Source organism: Euprymna scolopes, chromosome 12 (assembly GCF_053919585.1).
Source record: "Euprymna scolopes isolate OS-2025 chromosome 12, ASM5391958v1, whole genome shotgun sequence".
In the NCBI taxonomy this organism is placed as follows: domain Eukaryota; kingdom Metazoa; phylum Mollusca; class Cephalopoda; order Sepiida; family Sepiolidae; genus Euprymna; species Euprymna scolopes.
Window position 1 is genome coordinate 150,161,043 of NC_136493.1, and position 24,034 is coordinate 150,185,076.

Below are 24,034 nucleotides of genomic sequence, written 5' to 3' on the forward strand. Positions count from 1 at the left end.
GAACTCTCCCCTCCTTTTCTCAGTAGGGTAGTGCGATTTTGGAACAACATACAAAATATTTATTGGAAATTTTTAATTTAATTTCTTTAAATCACATTAGGAGTTACTTCTACTGTTATTTAAAGAAATCAAATTTGAAAATTGAAAATTTCCCGTCATTACTCTGATGTTACTTGAAATGATAACCAGACCAAAGTATCATTCAATCACTACAATAGCTGAATATATTCTTGAGTTCACATTTTCCAACGTGTACAAAACTTTTATAGTGAAGAGGTAAGATTTCGCTGCTAATTGGTTAGGTTTTCATTAAGGAAGTAAAAATGCAGTAGGTTCATTGAAGCACATTTTGTGGAAGTACTTGTAAAACAATTACAGGGATGTTATACTTTAGTGATGTGACAGGAACTGGAGTTTGGAAGACAATGCAGGACCTATTAAATTTTTTAATTCTTTTTGCCACCTTATCCAAGAAAGAAAGGCTAGTGGTTCTTTTCTTTTTAATTTTTTCAAACCACAATTTCATTAAGAATTATGACATACCAATAAAATCAGACTCTCATGATTTAAGGAAACTTTAAAAACTGCATTTAAAAAGAGAAATTAAAGTATTTATACTGAAACTAAACTTAATTCTATACGAGTTGGCTTTACTAAGTTCGCTATTGCATTACATGAAATATAAAAATATTTCAAATAAACATTTCATTCAGAAACTTTGCTGTAAACACAAAACAAAATATTTCTCATTTATTCATAAATATTAACATTTTGGTAGTTTGGATACAAATTTGTTTGTCTTTTAAATTTTTTTATCTTGAAAAAATATAAAGAATGAAGTAATCAATATTGAACCTAATATATAGTAGTGTTATTAAAACTAAAAGTAGTACCATCAGCTAGAATCAAAACCAAATATGAATTCACCTGTCATCCCTTTCTTAAAAGACGGAATGGAATTGCCTGATAGTGAAAGACAAGATTCTAGCAAGCACGGCCTGCTGACGGTTTACAAAGTTTAAAAAAAAAAATTTTTTTTAAATTTATTATATATATATAATCCTCTCCAAAACAATATCCCAGCACTTATTGACCCGACCAATGCTCACCGCAATGAACAAAATTTAAGCTATCTTTCCACATCAAACCCAAGTACAAATCAACAAACTTATAACAGGCCTTAAACACCTAGTAAAACACACACATATCTCAGCACTACTTTAACTTTAATAAAGGTAAGAATATCTAACCACACACTTTCTTTTAATAACCAAAATTCTAATAATAACCAAGAAACTTCCCTAACCACTTTAACTAAACAACTCAAGTTTAATAAAACTCCTTTCTCAATTAAATGGACTATCCTAAAAAAGGTTGTCTTACACTCCAGGCTCTAAGTCATGTCACCTTTGCACATCCAAAGCTATAACAATAATTACTTCCCCCAAAGTAATGATATAATAAACTCTAAAAGTGAACTAATCTCCCATTGCAAACATAAGTCCAAATTTAAATATGGGCAATTTGAAATTACATAGCTTTAAATTTTTTTTTTTACATGTGGGTCACCACTTATCAAGGCCCGAAGGCCACTCAAGGATAAGGGTTATTTTGTGTACAATGATCAATGGGATAATATCGTAGTAATAGTTGGTATTGGAGACCAGATAAAGTGTCTTACTTAAGGGGGCGCTTAATCAGGAACTTGTTCATGTTGGACTTGAAGACGTCCAAGTTGTAGCCAGGTGGAAAAAAGGGCAAACGGAAGAGAATTCCACAGGCGTGCACTTCTCAGAAAAAAAGCTATGTTCATGGAATCTACGTTTTGATTTAGGCACAGATAAAGTGTGGGGGAAATTACTGACAGTGGTTTTAGTTAGACGGGTGTTTATCATGAATGATTGGCGAGGGGGGACCAGAGATTGGAGCTCGGACGAGCACTTGCCATGGAAATAATGATAAAACAAAGACAGGCTCGCAACGTCTCTTCTATGAGAGAGAGGTTGCAAGGAAGAGAAGAGAGCATCCCCCACTAAGCCACGAAGTCTATTTTGTACTTTGTCAAGGTAGAATAGGCTGTTTTTAGCAGCTCCTGCCTAGATGTGGCAGCAGTACTCCATCCTTGGACGTACTTGGCTTTTATACAGATAGAGAATTGCATCAGTAGTGAGATATCTTCTGGAGCGGTAGAAGGATCCCACCATTTTCCCAGCGTCCTCGGCAACAGATTTGATGTACGTGTTTCATTTCAGATCAGGAGTAAAGGTCAATCTCAGAAGCTTGTCAAAACATGGAACCTCCCAAAAACGAGAGCCATCCATTTCAATTGATGCCAGATGGGGATCAGAGCGTTGATGAAGTAAAGATAGGAGCGTGGTTTTAGATGCATTAAAAGTAACCAGCCACCTCTTCCCCACTGTACCACGCGCTTAAGATCAGAGGAGAGAGAATCAGAGAGAACTTTGTCATTTATGGCCTTTGATGTGTTGCCATGAATGGTCGTGTCATCAGCATAGATATCAACGAATGATTTAAGTATGTGTTTTGAGAGATCATTGATGTAGATCAGGAAGAGAGTTGGGCCCAGGATGGACTCCTGAGAGACTCCAGCATTAATACTGTGGGCCTCTGATTTCTGCCCGTAAACCACTACTCTTATGAGCCTATCAGAGAAAAATGATTTAATGATTGAGAAAACATTTCCAGTTATATCGTAGCTGGAAATCTTGTGAAGTAGGCCTTTATGCCATACCTTATCGAAGGCCTTTGATATGTCAAGAGCAATTGCCCTAGAAAGGAAGCCTTTGTTGAAATTCGCTAATCCTATGAGATATAACTGTTAGTACATCTGCTGTAAATCTAGCAGAATGGAAACCATATTGTGTGTCACTAAGAAGATTATTTCTGTTGAGGCGGTTGACTACTTCCCTATTTAATATGGATTCCAGCAACTTACTCATGACACACAGGAGGCTTATTGGTCTGTACTGAGAGGAAGATGGCTTATCACCTTAATTCTTAAATACAGGGCATACTGATGAGGTTTCCAGGGTGTTGGAAAGCACTTCGCCTTAAGGCAATGCTTAAACAGTTTTGTAAGATCCAAACTATATATATATATATATACTCGGGTTTTTTTTTATATTCAAAAGTAATGGACTAATGAATTCAACGAGGTTGTTAGATAGTGCTCAATAAAAAGAGCTGATAATACTTGTTTATTGTTATATAAACATGCTCACATCCCGCTGCTACAAACAGCCACTTGTTTCAATCAAACAACAGATATCATCAGGCAGCGACTTGACTATTCAAAAGTTCAATGAATAATCGATAATAATAGATTATTCATTGAACTTTTGAATAGTCAAGTCGCTGCCTGATGATATCTGTTGTTTGATTGAAACAAATGGCTGTTTGTAGCAGCGGGATGTGAGCATGTTTATATAACAATAAACAAGTATATATATATATATATATATATAGTTTGGATCTAACAAAAATGTGTTAAATAAAGAATAATGGGATGTGTCCAACACTTATTTTCCCCACTGTATATATATATATATATATATATATATATATATATATATATATATATTCTTCTTCTTGCTCGTCCGTCAAAGTCGGTCCTGAGATGGTTGATCAGGCCAATCCGTGCTCGTGAAGGCGGTATCGGCAGGCTGTGAACCAGCAGCTCTCTCCTTCCTCCTCTTGCGCTTCTGCTGGTTGTGTGTCATGCGTTGATTCTCTGCCCTGTCGGCTCCTAGGCTGATGACACAACGCCAGGCGGAACGTTTAGCAGCGCGACTCTCCCAAGACTGGGGGCTGATGTCAAATATATATATATATATATATATATATATATAAACACATACATATAAGCACATGCTCCCATGCGGAAATTTTATAGCAAGGCCCACTCTCCCCAATGGTTTACGTTGACTTGCGCAACTGCCATTGCTTAAAGGCAGCATGCATACCACAGGTTTAACCGACATAAGTCCAGTTCAAGCAAACAGAAGTATATAGAAGCTAGAAATAACGTTAAGAAAGAAATAGCGATAGCTAAGAGAGAATTTACGGAAACCACTAAAAAACGCATCGAAGCACAAAAATTAGGAAATTGTGACTTCTGGAAAATCTACAACAGTGTAGTAAATAATGGGCAATCAACAATTCCCCCGCTAACACACAATCATGAGGTTGTTTGCTCAGCAACCGACAAGGCTAATATGCTTGCCAGCCGGTTTGCCTCCAACTCCACACTAGACCCTTCCAACCACCCCTTACCTGACTTTCCTTTGCGGACAGACGCCATGCTAGACGATCTAAAAATCACCCCTACTCAGGTACACGCTATCATAAAAAACCTTGACACTTCAAAAGCATATGGACCTGATCTCATCCCAGCTGAGCTATTAAAAATGTGCTCAGCCGAAGTAGCTCCAGTTCTCTCCAAACTTTACAACAAATGCCTTAATGAATCATGCTTTTCGAGCTGTTAGAAAACTGCTTCTGTGGTACCAATATTCAAGAATTCTAGCGAAAGAACTGACCCATCAAATTATCGCCCCATTAGCCTCCTCCCACTTTTCGCCAAAATATTTGAGACCATAATTAACCATGCTCTAGTCCAGCACCTTACAGATGTTAAACTTCTGACTGATAAACAATATGGATTTAGACATGCCCGTTCCACAGCTAACATCCTCACTGTAATCTCTGAACGTATATACCATTCACTGGACAAAGCGGGAGAGGGCAAAGCGGTAGCTCTAGATATATCTAAGACTTTTGACAGGGTATGGCACAAGGGTCTCCTCAGGAAAATTAAATCATACGGTATCTCTGGTAGAATACTTAACATAAGTAAATCCTTCTTAGATAAGAGAAAAATCCAGGTTGTCCTCGACGGTCGTACATCTAAACAGTGTGATATAAATGCGGGAGTGCCTCAGGGGTCTATCCTTGGACCTCTATTGTTCCTAATGTTTATTAATGACCTCCCCAACAAAACTGCCTCTGAGATGGGTATATTATGCTGATGACACTACACTCTATAACAGGCATGACAGGAAAACAAATGAACACATATCTAAAGAAATGGCAAAAACACTAGAGGATGACCCCCAATCTGTAGTGGAATGGGGACAAAAATGGATGGTCACATTCAATGCTGTCAAGACTAAACTGGTTTCCTTCAATAATTACAAGAAACCTTCTCAACCACCAATAGCAATGGCCAGTGACTCCCTATCTGAGAGTACACTTTTCAAACTGCTTGACCTAACGTTCACAGGAAACATGACTTGGAACAATTACATTGAAAACATTGCCAGGGCCACTGCGAAAAAGGTAGGCTCTCTCTACTGTGCTAGAAAACTACTGAGCCCTGAAAGTATCCTGTACCTCTATAAGTCCACCATTCGCCCATGTATGGAGTATTGCTGTCACATTTGGGCTGGTGCATCTGCTACTAGTCTCTCGCTCCTAGACAAGGTTAAAAAAAGAGTTGCCAATCTGATAGGCCCTGAACTGGCATCTAAGCTTCAGCCGCTGTCCCATCGACAAAATGTTGCATCCCCTGCCTGTTCTACAAGTATTTTAATGGTGAATGCTCTGACGAACTGCAGACACTTGTGCCCCCACGACGTAGACACCCTTGACAAACCCAACAGGCAGCTAAATCCCACCCCCACACAGTAGAGATCCCTAGATGTAAAGATATTTCTACTCCAGTAGTTTCTTCCCCAGAACCGCTAGACTCTGGAATTCCATTCCAGGTTCCTGCTTCCCTAACTGTACTGACATGCAGAAGTTCAAGTGCAACGTGAACCGACATCTTGCTGCCCAAATCCCAACATAGTACCCCAGTAGTTGCTGCCCCTGATAGTAGCCCCCTACACCAAAGTGGCAATGTGCCTTGTTTGGGGTGAAAATGTAATAAAAAAATTTTTTTTTAAATATATATATAAATATATAAATATATATATATATATATATATATGACTCTGGTGCCATCAGCTGAGATCGAAACCAAAATATACAACTCTCCACCCTCATTCCTAAGCATCTGAGCCACACTCATGTGCATATGTGTGTGCATATATATATATATATATATATATATATATATATATATATATATTATGTGAAGTTGAATTAACTTGAAATAGGGTGTTTTAAATTTCCTGTTGGTGTGAGGAATGAATAAAACTTTTGTGTTTATTCATTTAAATGGTTAATAATCAAAAATAAAAATAATTCAAATAGAATAGTGAAGTTGTATGTTAGTTCTGAAATGGCTAAAGTCATATATCCGCAGTAGCATGTAACAAATACTCTCTCCGAAGTGTTTTGTTCATCTGCTTTTTATGTTAATAGAAATCGCTTCAGACAAGATATGAAACCACTTGATGAACTAAAAAAAGACTTCAAAATAGTCAATAATAAGTATTAGATGAATTCAGACCCAGAAAACAGCAATTCTTATCCCTTTGTCAGAAACATCACTTGTGGCATGCGAGGACTAAAGGAAGTAAGAATTATGAAGGTGCCAAAAAGGTCCACTTAACACAAATCAACCACTGTGACAATAATGAATAATAGTTAATTAATAAAATGTCTTTTTTCTAAACTAATATGCAAATGAGTTCACCTTGCAACTGACATTGCATATATATATATATATATATATATATATATATATATACACACACACACACACAAACAAAAGATGGTCCATCCATTGTTTGAAGTGAATTTTGACTTTATTGTTGGTGCGAGAAATGGACCAAACTTTCACATTTATTCATTTGCAATGATAATCCTATTTATCTGCTTAGCATAGCACCCACCACCGTGATGTCAGCAGAGAGAAGCGACTCAATGAACAGACCTTCTTACTAAAAGGTCATGTCTGAGTTCACTCCCAAAAGAGCGGTGATGTTAAAATGTGCCCCACCTAGTAACAGCATCTTTTTTGGTGATGGTAGCCAGTGCTAAGATACAATGTATTTTCCGAGCACAAAGAGTAAACTGTGTACTGAATACAGCAAACAGTTTACTTGTGTCCTACACAAGTTTATAGTATAACATTTTCGATGTTAGTCAAGCTGATGGCTGGGGACATGTTGGCAGGCCTGACCAGAGAAGCAAGATTAAGTAAACACTGAGGCTCTTGTTACAGAAACCCAGGATCGTGTGTGGGTTGGGCCATTTTAGATATTTAGGATTCAATCTCTATCTAAGGAAAACGCTGTATGAACAAATGTATCTGTGCAAATAGACATTAAGAAGTCAAAACAATAAGGCTCTTATATCCATTAAATACAGTCTATTTATTATTATTATTATTATTATTATTATTATTATTATTATTATTATTCCTCCTTTTTTAATCTCATGTAAATCTACTTGGAGAGCGGTACAGGTCACTTTGAGCTTGTTTACCATATTTGACAGTGTGGCATACCTTGTAACTTTGCCACACATTTACTTTAGAAAGTAAAAAACAAGGAAAGAAGCAAAGAAATGGAAGAAAAAAATAGTGAAAAAAAAAAATAAATAAATAATGGAAATGGAAAAAAGAAAAAGACGACAAAAAGAAATTAAGGAAAAAAAAAGTAAATGAAAATTAGAGACGAAAAGAGAAAATGAAAAAGAAAATGGAAGAGAAAAAAAGCGAGTGAAAAAGAAAATTAAAAAGAAAGAGAAATGAAACAAAAAATGAAAGAGAAAAACAGTAACGAAATGAAGGAAAAAGAAATATGAAAGTAAGGAGAAAAGGAAAGAGAAAATGAAAGAAAAAGAAAAAATGAAAGACAAATTGAAAAAAAGAAAAATGAAACAAAAAAAGGAAATGAAAAAGATTAAGAAAGAGAAAAAGAAAGAAAAACTTTAAATAAAAAAGGAAAGAAATATAAAGAGAAAATGAAAGCAGACAATGAAAAAGAAAAAAGAAATGCAAATTGAAAAAATAAAAGAAAAGGGAAAAAAAAGAAAATATGTAAAGGTTTTACGGCTCAGATATGCAGGATTGTTTTTAGGAAATCATTTTTCATAGGTTGATGAGCAGTTACTTTAAAAAACTTACAATATTTGCATATGTGTTTGTTTGCAAAACATATATTACACGACTGAAGTAGATCAAGCCATAAAAGTAGATATCTGTTGGATATGTAATCTCATGTGAGATGCTGTGTCTATATGTTGTGTATTGCTTCACTGTTCATCATTTGATAGCTGCAACGATGAACGTGCTAATTGGGTAATACGTGAACCAGAAATGAAAGGTGTTTGCTCAGGCCTAGAGAGCAGAAGGCGAAGTATAACTAATATGGTCTAATGAGTCCTGCTATATCATTAGCACCAGTTTTATAAGGGATGTTAGTAACCTTCATATGGGACATGTAAATGTAATGCGTATTTGTTGTGGCTTAAATGTTGAAAGAAGAGTGAAAAGGCTTCGAAACAGTGAAATGAAATCTATCATTTAGCAGAATATACAGAAACGTATACTGGTTGAGGGACTCCGCTCAACTGGAAGGAAAAAGTAAGGTCATGCACCCATTTCCTATGAGTCTCAGGTCCAGACTGCTTGATAGCAGAAACTGGTTACCGGAAATGATGTCAGTCCATCATCAGAATCTGTAGGGGTGCCACCCTAACGATATTATGCATGAAAGAGTGATAATGTTAATAAAACTAGCAATATATGAATACTCACCCTGGTAATCCCCAATACAGAACAGATCCTACACTATCCTCTCCCTAAAATAGAGAGGAAGTAATGCCTGGGAAGATGGTATCATAACAAATGAACATATTCTACACTGCCTCAGCTGACCCCCCCCCCACCTTTGTCTATTTCATCCTATGTTACACACTTTTTATCGAGTTTCAACTGTTGTTTCTTTGTGTGTTCGGAGACAAACCATCCACCGACTTTGTATGTAATCTCTGACCTTCGATACTGTAGGTGTCAGGACTAAAAACCTGCAATCTTGCAGATATAACAAATACCTATGGACAACTAAGAGAACTCTGGAAATTACTCGTTGAAAGTGCAGAATAGTTAATAATCCATTTGGGAAAGTGCAGAATAGTTAACAATGGATTATTTAACCACAAACAACACCAACAATAATGATTGATAGAGAATAACTCACTTTTGAGTCTTTAAATTTTCTGTGCTCTTATCGGATACACATCCTCCAAAGACATTGCGAAGCACAGACATGATTTATTGGCGGGCAGCATCTAGTTGTTCTGACTCAGCAGCATTGGTGGCACCATCATCTCACGGAGTCGGGGCAACCCAGCCAGATCCTCTTCATCACTAGTGCAAATCACACGGGCAATGATGATGGTACATGAACAAATCTTCCGGCAGCATTTCATGAACTTGGAACAAAACAATGTTGGGTCTGGCAGCTGCGAGTGTGGACGAAGTGGCGGCAGATGTGTTTATGGCAGTAGGATGATGGGAAACTGCAGTTTTACGTGCCAGTGATACCATCGTCAAGAATAACATGAAATGAAGACACTCTGAAAAAAAAAAAGAAAAGAAAATTGTAGTGAAATTCATTAGTTTATTGCCAATAACATGGTACAAAAATAACAGATGAAAATTGGCTGATCGGAATCAACTTAATGCATACACACACACAGAAAATGTTACAGATGTTTGCGGAATAGATTGGAGTTTATGTGTCTTTGTGTTTTATTTTTTATACTCGTGCATCCATGTGCACATCCCTCACCAACGACTAATGTGAGAGACGTTGAGATAGCCAGAAGAGAAGATGAAACAGAAGACCACAAAAACAATGATGAGAAATTTGTTGTTGAGTGATGCAGCTGATGGTTATCATAAAAATAAATAAAAAAAGACTAATTATATGGGATATGTAAAAAAACATAAATGATATGGGATATGTAAAAAAACATAAATGATATTGGATATGTAAAAAAAACATAAATGATATTGGATATGTACAAAAACATAAATAATATGGGATATGTAAAAAACAATAAATGATACGGGATATGTAAAAAACAATAAATATGGGATATGTAAAAAAAATAAATGATATGGGATATGTAAAAAACATAAATGATATTGGATATGTAAAAAAAAACAAATGATATGGGATATGTAAAAAAACATAAATGATATTGGATATGTACAAAAAAAACAAATGATATGGGATATGTAAAAAAAAAACAAATGATATTGGATATGTAAAAAAAAAAACAAATGATATTGGATATGTAAAAACCATAAATGATATGAGATATGTAAAAAACATAAATTATATGAGATATGTAAAAAACATAAATGATATGAGATATGTAAAAAACATAAATGATATGAGATATGTAAAAAACATAAATGATATGAGATATGTAAAAAACATAAATAATATGGGATATGTAAAAAACAAATGATATGGGATATGTAAAAAAATAAATGATATGGTATATGTAAAAAAAAACAAATGATATGGGAGCTGAAAAAAACATAAATGATATGGGATATGTAAAAAAAACATAGATGATATGGGATATGTAAAAAAACATAAATAATATGGGATATGTAAAAAAAACATAAATGATATGGGATATGTAAAAAAACATAAATGATATGGGATATGTAAAAAAACATAAATGATATGGGTTATGTAAAAAAACATAAATGATATGGGTTATGTAAAAAAACATAAATGATATGGTTATGTAAAAAAACATAAATGATATGGGTTATGTAAAAAAACATAAATGATATGGTTATGTAAAAAAACAAATATGGGATATGTAAAAAAACATAAATGATATGGGATATGTAAAAAAACATAGATGATATGGGATATGTAAAAAACAAAAATGATATGGGATATGTAAAAAAACATAAATGATATGGGATATGTAAAAAAACATAAATGGTATGGGATATGTAAAAAAACATAAATGATATGGGATATGTAAAAAAACATAAATGATATGGGATATGTAAAAAAACATAAATGATATGGGTTATGTAAAAAAACATAAATGATATGGTTATGTAAAAAACAAATATGGGATATGTAAAAAAACATAAATGATATGGGATATGTAAAAAAACATAAATGATATGGGATATGTAAAAAAACATAAATGATATGGGATATGTAAAAAAACATAAATGATATGGGATATGTAAAAAAACATAAATGATATGGGTTATGTAAAAAAACATAAATGATATGGGTTATGTAAAAAAATATAAATGATATGGTTATGTAAAAAAACAAATATGGGATATGTAAAAAAACATAGATGATATGGGATATGTAAAAAAACATAGATGATATGGGATATGTAAAAAACATAAATGATATGGGATATGTAAAAAAACATAAATTATATGGGATATGTAAAAAAACATAAATGATATGGGATATGTAAAAAAACATAAATGATATGGGATATGTAAAAAAACATAAATTATATGGGTTATGTAAAAAAACATAAATGATATGGTTATGTAAAAAAACAAATATGGGATATGTAAAAAAACATAAATGATATGGGATATGTAAAAAAATAAATGATATAAGATATGTAAAAAAAACATAAATGATATGGGATATGGAAAAAAATAAATGATATGATATATGTAAAAAAACATAAATGATATGGGTTATGTAAAAAAATAAATGATATGGGTTATGTAAAAAAACATAAATGATATGGGATATGTAAAAAAACATAAATGATATGGGATATGTAAAAAAACAAATATGGGATATGTAAAAAAACATAAATGATATGGGATATGTAAAAAAAAATATGATATAAGATATGTAAAAAAACATAAATGATATGGGATATGTAAAAAAATAAATGATATGAGATATGTAAAAAAACATAAATGATATGGGTTATGTAAAAAAATAAATGATATGGGTTATGTAAAAAAACATAAATGATATGGGATATGTAAAAAAAACATAAATGATATGGGATATGTAAAAAAAACATAAATGATATGAGATATGTAAAAAACATAAATAATATGGGATATGTAAAAAAACAAATGATATGGGATATGTAAAAAAAATAAATGATATGGGATATGTAAAAAAAACAAATGATATGGGAGCTGTAAAAAACATAAATGATATGGGATATGTAAAAAAAACATAAATGATATGGGATATGTAAAAAAAACATAAATGATATGGGATATGTAAAAAAATATAAATGATATGGGATATGTAAAAAATATGATATGGGATATGTAAAAAAAACATAAATGATATGGGATATGTAAAAAAAACATAAATGATATGGGATATGTAAAAAAACATAAATGATATGGGATATGTAAAAAAATAAATGATATGGGATATGTAAAAAAAACATAAATGATATGGGATATGTAAAAAAACATAAATGATATGTGTTATGTAAAAAAACATAAATGATATGGGTTATGTAAAAAAACATAAATGATATGGGTTATTTAAAAAAACATAAATGATATGGGATATGTAAAAAAAATAAATGATATGGGATATGTAAAAAAAACATAAATGATATGGGTTATGTAAAAAACATAAATGATATGGGTTATGTAAAAAAACAAATATGGGATATGTAAAAAAACATAAATGATATGGATATGTAAAAAAACATAAATGATATGGGATATGTAAAAAAAACAAATGATATGGGATATGTAAAAAAACATAAATGATATGGGATATGTAAAAAACATAAATGATATGGGATATGTAAAAAAACAAATATGGGATATGTAAAAAAACATAAATGATATGGGATATGTAAAAAAATAAATGATATGAGATATGTAAAAAAAAATAAATGATATGGGATATGTAAAAATAAATAAATGATATGGGTTATGTAAAAAGCATAAATGATATGGGTTATGTAAAAAAACATAAATGATATGTGATATGAGATATGTTAAAAAATACATAAATGATATGGGATATGTAAAAAACAAATATGGGATATGTAAAAAAAACATAAATGATATGGGATATGTAAAAAAACAAATGATATGGGATATGTAAAAAAAAACATAAATGATATTGGAGATCTAAAAAAAAAACAAATGATATGGGATATGTAAAAAATATGATTTGGGATATGTAAAAAAACATAAATGATATCAGATATGTAAAAAAAAAAAACAAATTATATGGGATATGTAAGAAAGGCATGAAATGTACAAGGCACCTGTAGAAGATCAGAGACTACAACAGTCAAATCGTATTAAAAATAATAAAAATCAAGAAAATCAAGACAAGAAAACAGTCTGTAACATGTAAATTACAATAAAACATCATCTTAGAAGGCTGGAGAGTACATCGGTTGAAACCTAATCAGTATATGGGCATCCAAAGGCTAAAAATAACTGAGATCGATTTGTCACATGATGAGAGTGTGTATGTGAGATGGAAGAGCAAAAAAAAAACTTGGATGGTGTGTTTGTGATAAGTGTTGGTGATAAGTGTTGGTGATAAGTGTTGGTGATAAATGTTGGTGATAAATGTTGGTGATAAGTGTTGGTGATAAGTGTTTGTGATAAGTGTTGGTGATAAATGTTGGTGATAAGTGTTGGTGATAAGTGTTGGTGATAAATGTTGGTGATAAGTGTTGGTGATAAATGTTGGTGATAAGTGTTGGTGATAAGTGTTGGTGATAAGTGTTTGTGATAAGTGTTGGTGATAAATGTTGGTGATAAGCGTTGGTGATAAGCGTTGGTGTTAAGTGTTGGTGATAAATGTTGGTGATAAGTGTTGATGATAAGTGTTGGTGATAAGTTGTAAAAACTATCTTTAAAACAAATAGGTATTTGCTTACAACTTTGAAAACATTTTGTAAGGTTAATTTGAAAATATTAGAAAACCTAAAATGTTATGAAATATTTTATTAAATAATCAAAATCATTTTTTTTTTCTAACATTTTCAATATTATAATAATAAATATGATAACGTGTGTGTTATTTTGTTTGTCACGCTTACAGTTTTTTCTTCCAAGTGACTGTAATATAATTGTTATGACCTTCTATTTCTTGTAATAAATAATTTTACCAAGAAGTCTTCATAAGTTTGTTTTTTTTGTTTTTACATGCGTCTTATACAAGATGCAATAGTTTATAAAATCGAGAAATTTACAAATTGTCTTGCCCCAGGTGAGGATCAAACTCAATATGACCTTCAGATTGCTAGACTTACATTTGGTGATTACAAGACTGACGCACTGCCTACTGCACTACCGAGACACCTTTTTGGTACCAACAGATGGACACCCAAACCATGATAGAATAAGAATGACCTACATCAACAACCTGCGACAGGACACAGGATTGGGAAGTATTTGGGACCTGCAAACTATCATGTGAGATCGAGAGAACTGAAGAAGTCATGTGGTGAAGTGTCCTGAAAGACAATGAAGATGAGATTTGGTTTTGGTTTTGATTCAAGCTGAGGCACCGAAGTCATATGGATATATTTTTTTATTTCTGAAATCACAATTTCATAATATATAAGAATCGATAGAAAATTGGCTCTCTAATAATATAACACGAAATAAATTAAAATATCATATTTAAGCGTATTTTACGTCCCTGCTTAGATAAATACTTGTGCAGTTTTAACAAAAGAGCTACAATAATATCAGGATGTCACCATTTACACTGAACATCTACAGAATGTCAACATGAATATATTACATATGAAAGAGTCCACCGTGGAATTTTCACAGGTCCTGAAGTAATAATTCAAAACAAGTTAAAAATAATGTTTACTTATTGAAATTTCACTCTTGACAAAAATAAAAATTTAAAAAAACTGTTTACTTATTGAAATTTCCCTCTTGACAAAAATTAAAAATTAAAAAAAAATGTTTACTTATTGAAATTTCCCTCTTGGCAAAAATAAAAATTTAAAAAAAAACTGTTTACTTATTGAAATTTCACTCTTGACAAAAATAAAAATTTAAAAAACTGTTTACTTATTGAAATTTCACTCTTGACAAAAATTAAAAAAAAATGTTTATTTCTTGAAATTTCACTCTTGACAAAAAAATTTTTTTAAACTGTTTACTTATTGAAATTTCACTCTTGACAAAAATAATAATTTTAAAAAACTGTTTACTTATTGAAATTTCACTCTTGACAAAAATAAAAATTTAAAAAAAAATTTTTGCTTATTGAAATTTCACTCTTGACGAAAATAAAAATTTTTAAAAAAATGTTTGCTGATTGAAATTTCACTCTTGACAAAAATTTAAAATAAAAAAAACTGTTTACTTATTGAAATTTCACTCTTAACAAAAATTAAAAACTGTTTACTTATTGAAATTTCACTCTTGACAAAAATAAAAATTTAAAAAAGTTTTGCTTATTGAAATTTCATTCTTGACAAAAATAAAAATTAAAAAAGTTTTGCTTATTGAAATTTCACTCTTGACAAAAATAAAAATTAAAAAAAAAAACTGTTTACTTATTGAAATTTCACTCTTGACAAAAATAAAAATTTAAAAAACTGTTTACTTATTGAAATTTTACTCTTGACAAAAATAAAAATTTAAAAAACTGTTTACTTATTGAAATTTCACTCTTGACAAAAATAAAAATTTAAAAAACTGTTTACTTATTGAAATTTCACTCTTGACAAAAATAAAAATTTAAAAAACTGTTTACTTATTGAAATTTCACTCTTGACAAAAATAAAAATTTAAAAAACTGTTTACTTATTGAAATTTCACTCTTGACAAAAATAAAAATTTAAAAAACTGTTTACTTATTGAAATTTCACTCTTGACAAAAATAAAAATTTAAAAAACTGTTTACTTATTGAAATTTCACTCTTGACAAAAATAAAAATTTAAAAAACTGTTTACTTATTGAAATTTCACTTGCGACGAAAATAAAAATAAAAAAAGAAAGAAACAGCATTCATCAATCATCAAATCAATTTTTCAAGATATTTTTGGTTCAAGAGGTTTCAACTTTCTTAAACTCCAATCAGTTATTTTGCTACTTATGATTTAGTAGTAATATGATTTTGAAGTGCAGAAGCGATTTGAGAAATGAGAAAAGATTACTCAATTTGAGTTAGGTCAGCTGATCCACATATACAGGAAATGGATTTGATTGGTTAGTTTAATCACGTGACATACATATGAGTAGCAATGTCGAAAGAAACTGGAATCAAGAAGAAAAAGGTTGAATAATTTGAAAATCTCACATCACTGAACTGGTGAAAATTAAAACGTTAATAAAACTATAACTTCTAACGTTTTAAAATATTTGCAATGACAATTTAGAATTTGTGTTATTTAGACTATTCGCACTACTGCTCTGATATTGGATATGATCTTCACAACGTTTCAGCCGGTGTAACCTCCAGATCTGTGAGTTAACGGGTATAAGAGTTAAGTAACAATCAGTTCTAAACGACATTCTTTAAAGGTCAACCCTCAATGTGGGAAACACTAAGATGGAATTACTTTTGATTTCTATCCAATCATGGCTGACAGAACGAGAGCAAACTGCCCCTATGAATTAAATAAAGAGCTCTGTTCAAAATTCTATACAGATCTCCAAGTTCAAAAGATTCCCAAGTCCAATAAGATTCACTTGAAGAAGGTCGGAGATTACATCGGCCGAAAACATGCGAGATTAACATGGAAATAGCAGTCTGAATAATCCAAATAACATTGTAGTTCTTCCTCAAAAATATCGACTAGTAAAGAGAAGCTAGCAACGTCTCTTCTTTGAGAAGGAAGAAAAGGACTCACTCCCCACTAGATTTCAAAGTTGGTTTTCTACTTTGTCAAGGCAAGAAAGAGTACTCAAAGCAGCATCTCCTCATATAATGTAAAAGCTGAAAAACCATATACAAACAAAACAAAAAAAATATAGAACAATAATCTAGTTTTTTTTTCTTTTTGCAATGTATTACAATTCTTAGAATTTTATGGCTATTAGAGAAGCCATCTGAAAAATTGGGTTATTTACAAACAAAAAAGAGGGAGGGGGAGGGAGCTTATCTAATGGTGGTAAGATTGTAAGGCACTGAAATCTATTATTATATACAGTGGATATATGTACGCCAGCGACATAAGTGGGTAATATTACGATATCATAAACACAATATACGCAGCATGTAAGCTGGGACATTTTATGACAAGCAGAGCAATCGTTTAACATGTTTATATGATGTATTGCATCTGTTTTTAAAGCTTCATCAACAAATCACAATCATTCGAAGTCTACTAACTTATGCAGAGATTGCTAAACATTTTTACTTCTTACGTCATAGCTTTATATTAAATAAAAAAATTTTAGGAGCTACCTTCGTGTGTGTGTGTGTGTTTGTGTGTGTCGCGGCAATATAATTTTGATAATCAAACACTTGATTTTTTTATTGATTATTTATCGAAATAAAAAAAATGCAAGTGTTAAAATAAAATGAAATTTTTTAATTTCAATTTGAAAAAAAAAACTGTTACAAAATTAAATTCACCAGAATGACTTCTGCTTTTTTGAAACAACTCAAATATAAAAAAAATTATTAATTTTTTGTAAACAAGTCAAATATAAATTTTTTTAATTGTTTGTTAACAAGTCAAATATAAAAAATTTTATTAATTTTTTTTAAACAAGTCAAATATTTTAAAAAAATTAATTATTTGTAAACAAGTAAAACATCAAAACATTTTATTCATTTTTTGTAAACAAGTCAAATATAATTTTTGTAAACAAATCAAACATCAAAAATTTTTATTAATTTTTTGTAAACAATCAAATATAAATTTTTTTTATTTTTTGTAAACAAGCCAAATATAATTTTTTTTAATTTTTTGTAAACAAGTCAAACATCAAAACATTTTATTAAATTTTTGTAAACAATCAAATATCAAAAAATTTTATTAATTTTTTGTAAACAAGTCAAATATAAAAAATTTATTTTTGTAAACAAGTCAAATATAAATTTTTAAAAAATTTTTGTAAACAAGTCAAATATAAATTTTAAAAAATTTTTTGTAAACAAGTCAGATATAAATATTTTTTAATTTTTTGTAAACAAGTCAAACATCAAAACATTTTATTAAATTTTTGTAAACAATCAAATATCAAAAAATTTTACTAACAGTTGAAAGAAAAGACAAAAAAAAGACTGAATTACTTTATGATCTTTCAAAATCTTAAAGGAATTTGGAAGCATTTAACCCATTGTCTCAGGGTATCTAAATTTATTAATATTAAGTTGAAATTTTGTCTAATGACTTAAAAAGGGTTAGAATTCCTCTGTGTGTTCTGGGCCAAATTCTCTGTATCTTCACATACTGCTGCCAAGTCCTGCTGTTTTTTGGTGTCAGGGGTAAATACCTGCAATTCTATAGGTTTCTGAATTGCTGCAATCAACAAGGACTTCATGCAGATCATACGATCATGAGGCACAATCTTCATGAGTCCTATGCGGATGGGTTAACAATGACACGGACTGATAATCTGGGTGTGCCATGTTTGAATCCAGCTTATTCCACAGAAAAAGTTTCATTTGGTAACCTTCAGGTAAGTACTTGATGTCGTTCTAGAAATAATCCCAACTAGAAAGATACCGGAGGAATGAATGCCAACAAAAATCATCTGATTCATATGAAATGAACGATGCTCAGCAGCAGGAGCAGCAATTCTCACTAAATTCTATTTTGTGTTTACATTACTTCCTTGCAACCTCGTTATGTAACACAAACATGAATCATCTATATATCAATACGATAGTGCGTGTTCTTTTGTGTGTCACGCTTACATTCGGGTCGTTTGATTGTTATCTTCTGTTTCTTGTCATTTTACCAAGAATTCTTCATAAGTTTTGGTTTCGATTATGGCCGAAGGAACTGAAGTTATATATATATATATATATATATATATATATATATATATATATATATATATATATATATATATACTCGGGTTTTTTTTATATTCAAAAGTAATGGACTAATGAATTCAACGAGGTTGTTAGATAGTGCTCAATAAAAAGAGCTGATAATACTTGTTTATTGTTATATAAACATGCTCACATCCCGCTGCTACAAACAGCCACTTGTTTCAATCAAACAACAGATATCATCAGGCAGCGACTTGACTATTCAAAAGTTCAATGAATAATGGATTTTTATTTTAGGTAGGAACTCTTTAGAAGTTGGAGTTAAAAAACTTAAAACACAGGACTTTAATTAAATAAAAAAGTAAAAAGGGAGAGGCCGTTTAAATAAAGTTAAAAGATTACAATGGGGAGAGAGTGATTGAGAAGAAAAAAGGAATAGAGACAGAAATAGAGAAAGAAAATATAGAGAAAACAAAATAGAGAGAAAAAGAAGAGAGAAAATATATATACACATACATATACACATACACACACATATACACACATATACATACATATATACATATATATACATATATATACATATATACATACATACATATATACATACTTTATTCCTATATATATATATATATACATACACACATATATACATACTTCATTTCTCCCCTCCCCCCCTCCACATCACATATATATATATATATATATATATATATATATATGATATGGAGAAGAAAAGAAAAAAGAAACAAAGGGTTATAATAAAGAGAATAAGAACTAGAAGGAAAAGGAAAGAATAATGAGATCTAGTTAAATAGAGAAAGAGAGAAAGTAAGAATTTGACAGTATATAGAAAAAGAAAAAGAAAAAGAAAAAATCTGCGTGTCAACCAATTTATGAACAATTATACAATTCAGTAATGAAGCATATTATTACAAATACAAACAGAAGATACAATCCAAGCGTCAGAAATGAACATGTCAAAAAAGGCAGTGAATGCATTCTGCTAGCATATTTATCCACTTACATACGTCCACGAGTAAAATCAACGCAATTCAAACATACGTCTACCATTAATTAGGCCCTTTATGCTAAATGATATAAGTTTAAAGTTTTCGCGTTTTTATTAGATAAATATATGAATAAAAGAAAAAAATAATGATAAAACAATATTAAAATTATTATTAATAACAATAAACATAATAGTAATGATAATAATAATAATAATAATAATAATAATAATAATAATAAAAACAGAATAAAATTAATATTTATTATCTTTTTAATATAACATATTTAGCCATAAGAGGGGATTAAATAAATTAAATAGGTCCAATAATTATAAATAAAAAACTACTAATATTTATGTATATAAAAAGAATATAATACAAATACATACATATATATACAATCCCCCTTTTAATCTGAAACTTAAAACAAATCTAGGAATGAAATTCTTAAACTTAATTAAAAAGCACTTCCCTATTAATAACATACTACATAAAATTTTCAATAAAAATACAATAAAACTTAGTTATAGTTGTAATGAAAACCTTGAAAAAATAATTAAAAAACATAATAACAAAATATTAAACAAAAATAGCACACCCATTGCTACCGAAAGTTGTAACTGTAGAATTAAATCAAAATGCCCTCTTAAAGGAAATTGTCAAATTACTTCTGTAGTGTACCAAGCAACTATTTCTACTAAGGAAAATCCGAATGAAAAAAAATATTACATAGGAATGACAAATAACAATTTTAAAGAAAGATTTACCGGTCACAAGTGCTCTTTTGAAAATAATGAGTACAAAAATAGAACTTCCTTGTCTAAATATTACAATGAACTAGTAGAGCAAGGTTACTCCCCAATAGTAAATTGGAAAATTTTAAAGAAAGCGAAAACCTGTTCATCTTTAAACTCGCCTTGCTACCTATGTCTTTATGAGAAATTATTTATACTTACTTTTAGAGAAAGAGATAAATTATTAAATAAGAAGCACGAAAATTCAATTAATTGCAAACATTATAAAACCCATCTTTTAAGTAATTTAGTTTAGATATAAAATTTAAATAAATTAAAAATTGTCACTGATTTCTATAATTTATTAATATTCTATTAATATACTTTCTCCTCTCCTGATTTCATTCTTTACTTCTCCTATCTTATATACATGTGTGTCTATGTGTATATGTATGTGTCTATGTATTTATTTTATGACCGTGTGTACTTAGATCTATATATTTCTATATTATTTGGTATACCCTCCCATGTTTATTCAATCCATTTGTATGTTTCTATGTGTGTATGCATCTATCTGTACCCTTGCCAAATTATTTGTATTCTTATGTATTTCTATATATATAATTTATGTAAATTATACATATTTATGTGTGAGTATATATATGTGTGTGTGCGTTGTTGTGTATTAGTATATGATTGTGTGCATATATTTGTGTATTTTTTGTATGTATGTGTATACATAAGATTATATATATATATATATATGCTTATTAGTATGTCGGTTGGTTCTCTGTGAGTATATACATATGTATCTTATTATTTTTAATTAGGGTACTATCTACCTGTGCGTCGCTATTTTTGAGTATTTCGTTGATTTAATTACTTCTTTTGCCTGAATATATTTATAGGTAAGTGTACTTGTATCTGTGTTATTAGTAATCTGGTATTGAATGTATTATTTTGTGATTTAATATGACTTTATATCTATACTTAAATAGCTTAAACTTCCAACTTAATAGTATAGTTACACCTTTACTTATGTGCATGTATGTGTATATATATATATATGTATATACATATATGTGTGTGTATGTGTGTGTATATTTGGGTATATATATGTGTGTGTGTGGTTATATATCTATATATATATATGTATGTATTTGTATTATATTCTTTTTATATACATAAATATTAGTAGTTTTTTATTTATAATTATTGGACCTATTTAATTTATTTAATCCCCTCTTATGGCTAAATATGTTATATTAAAAAGATAATAAATATTAATTTTATTCTGTTTTTATTATTATTATTATTATTATTATTATTATTATTATTATTATTATCATTACTATTATGTTTATTGTTATTAATAATAATTTTAATATTGTTTTATCATTATTTTTTTCTTTTATTCATATATTTATCTAATAAAAACGCGAAAACTTTAAACTTATATCATTTAGCATAAAGGGCCTAATTAATGGTAGACGTATGTTTGAATTGCGTTGATTTTACTCGTGGACGTATGTAAGTGGATAAATATGCTAGCAGAATGCATTCACTGCCTTTTTTGACATGTTCATTTCTGACGCTTGGATTGTATCTTCTGTTTGTATTTGTAATAATATGCTTCATTACTGAATTGTATAATTGTTCATAAATTGGTTGACACGCAGATTTTTTCTTTTTCTTTTTCTTTTTCTATATACTGTCAAATTCTTACTTTCTCTCTTTCTCTATTTAACTAGATCTCATTATTCTTTCCTTTTCCTTCTAGTTCTTATTCTCTTTATTATAACCCTTTGTTTCTTTTTTCTTTTCTTCTCCATATCATATATATATATATATATATATATATATATATATGTGATGTGGAGGGGGGGAGGGGAGAAATGAAGTATGTATATATGTGTGTATGTATATATATATATATATAGGAATAAAGTATGTATATATGTATGTATGTATATATGTATATATATGTATATATATGTATATATGTATGTATATGTGTGTATATGTGTGTGTATGTGTATATGTATGTGTATATATATTTTCTCTCTTCTTTTTCTCTCTATTTTGTTTTCTCTATATTTTCTTTCTCTATTTCTGTCTCTATTCCTTTTTTCTTCTCAATCACTCTCTCCCCATTGTAATCTTTTAACTTTATTTAAACGGCCTCTCCCTTTTTACTTTTTTATTTAATTAAAGTCCTGTGTTTTAAGTTTTTTAACTCCAACTTCTAAAGAGTTCCTACCTAAAATAAAAATCCATTATTCATTGAACTTTTGAATAGTCAAGTCGCTGCCTGATGATATCTGTTGTTTGATTGAAACAAGTGGCTGTTTGTAGCAGCGGGATGTGAGCATGTTTATATAACAATAAACAAGTAATATATATATATATATATATATTTTCATATGGTTTCGTTTCAGTTTCGATTCAAGCTAATGCATCAAAGTCATATGGATATATTTTTTTATTTCTGAAATCTCAACTTTATAATATATAAAAATCGATAGAACATTAACTCTATAATAATATATAAGAAGTCTGCAAGAATTAAAATATCATTTTTAAGTGTATTTTACAACCAGTCTTTACCGGGCGTTCGTGCGAGCTTAAATACTTTTGCAGTTTTAACAAAAAAGCTACAATAATATCAGAGCGTTTCCATTTACACTGAACATCTACAGAATGCCAACATCAATATATTACATATGAATGAGTTCTTGTGGAATTTCCACAGGTTCCGCTAGTGAATTATAATTGCACTAATTCTATTAAATAAGGAAAATCAAAATCGATGATAATGACGTAAAGAAAGTTACGTTTTTGTAAAATGAACATGCAAGGCAAAAGACTAAGAGGAATATCATGTTTGTTGCATTTTTTTGCAGTTGTTGTAGCAAATTTTTGTGGCAAAAAAATGCAATGGACATGATTCATGGGATTGCTACTCCATCAAAAAATGGCTGAACTCACCAAAAAGTTTGTTTTATTCACATTAGATATCGCGTTGAGGAATTTCTTTGCGATGCAGAAAACAGTATCGCATTCGTTGCAGACTTTTGATTTTGATAATTTAGATTATTTTCTAACATTTTTTAGATTCGTTTAAACAAATATTTAGTTATAAAAGCAGTAATTGTACTCATCTAAGCAAGATCAGGTTTAAAGGCAGACGAGTATTGTCGATATGGACAAGCAGCCTAACAGGTAAGAATAGGCCTATGACACCAGAATATTATCGTTGTTTTGACTCTCAAGTATATATATCCGACACAGACACAGTTAATCAACCGAGAACCACATCACTCTATATAAAAGCATATATGATATCAACGGATACACACTCGA

At 30.0% G+C, this 24,034-nt stretch overlaps 1 protein-coding gene across 8 annotated transcripts in view; it reads right to left on the bottom strand.

Moving 5' to 3' along the window:
* Window positions 1–24,034, bottom strand: part of LOC145291542 (uncharacterized) — a 459,128-nt gene that overhangs the window by 111,257 nt on the left and 323,837 nt on the right. For all 8 annotated transcript variants that reach the window (XM_080137554.1, XM_080137553.1, XM_080137547.1 and 5 more), the window contains one exon: window positions 9,174–9,552. In XM_080137554.1, the coding sequence (XP_079993680.1) occupies window positions 9,174–9,244 (71 nt within the window). In that variant the 5' untranslated portion in view covers window positions 9,245–9,552. The remainder of the gene's footprint in view (window positions 1–9,173; window positions 9,553–24,034) is intronic.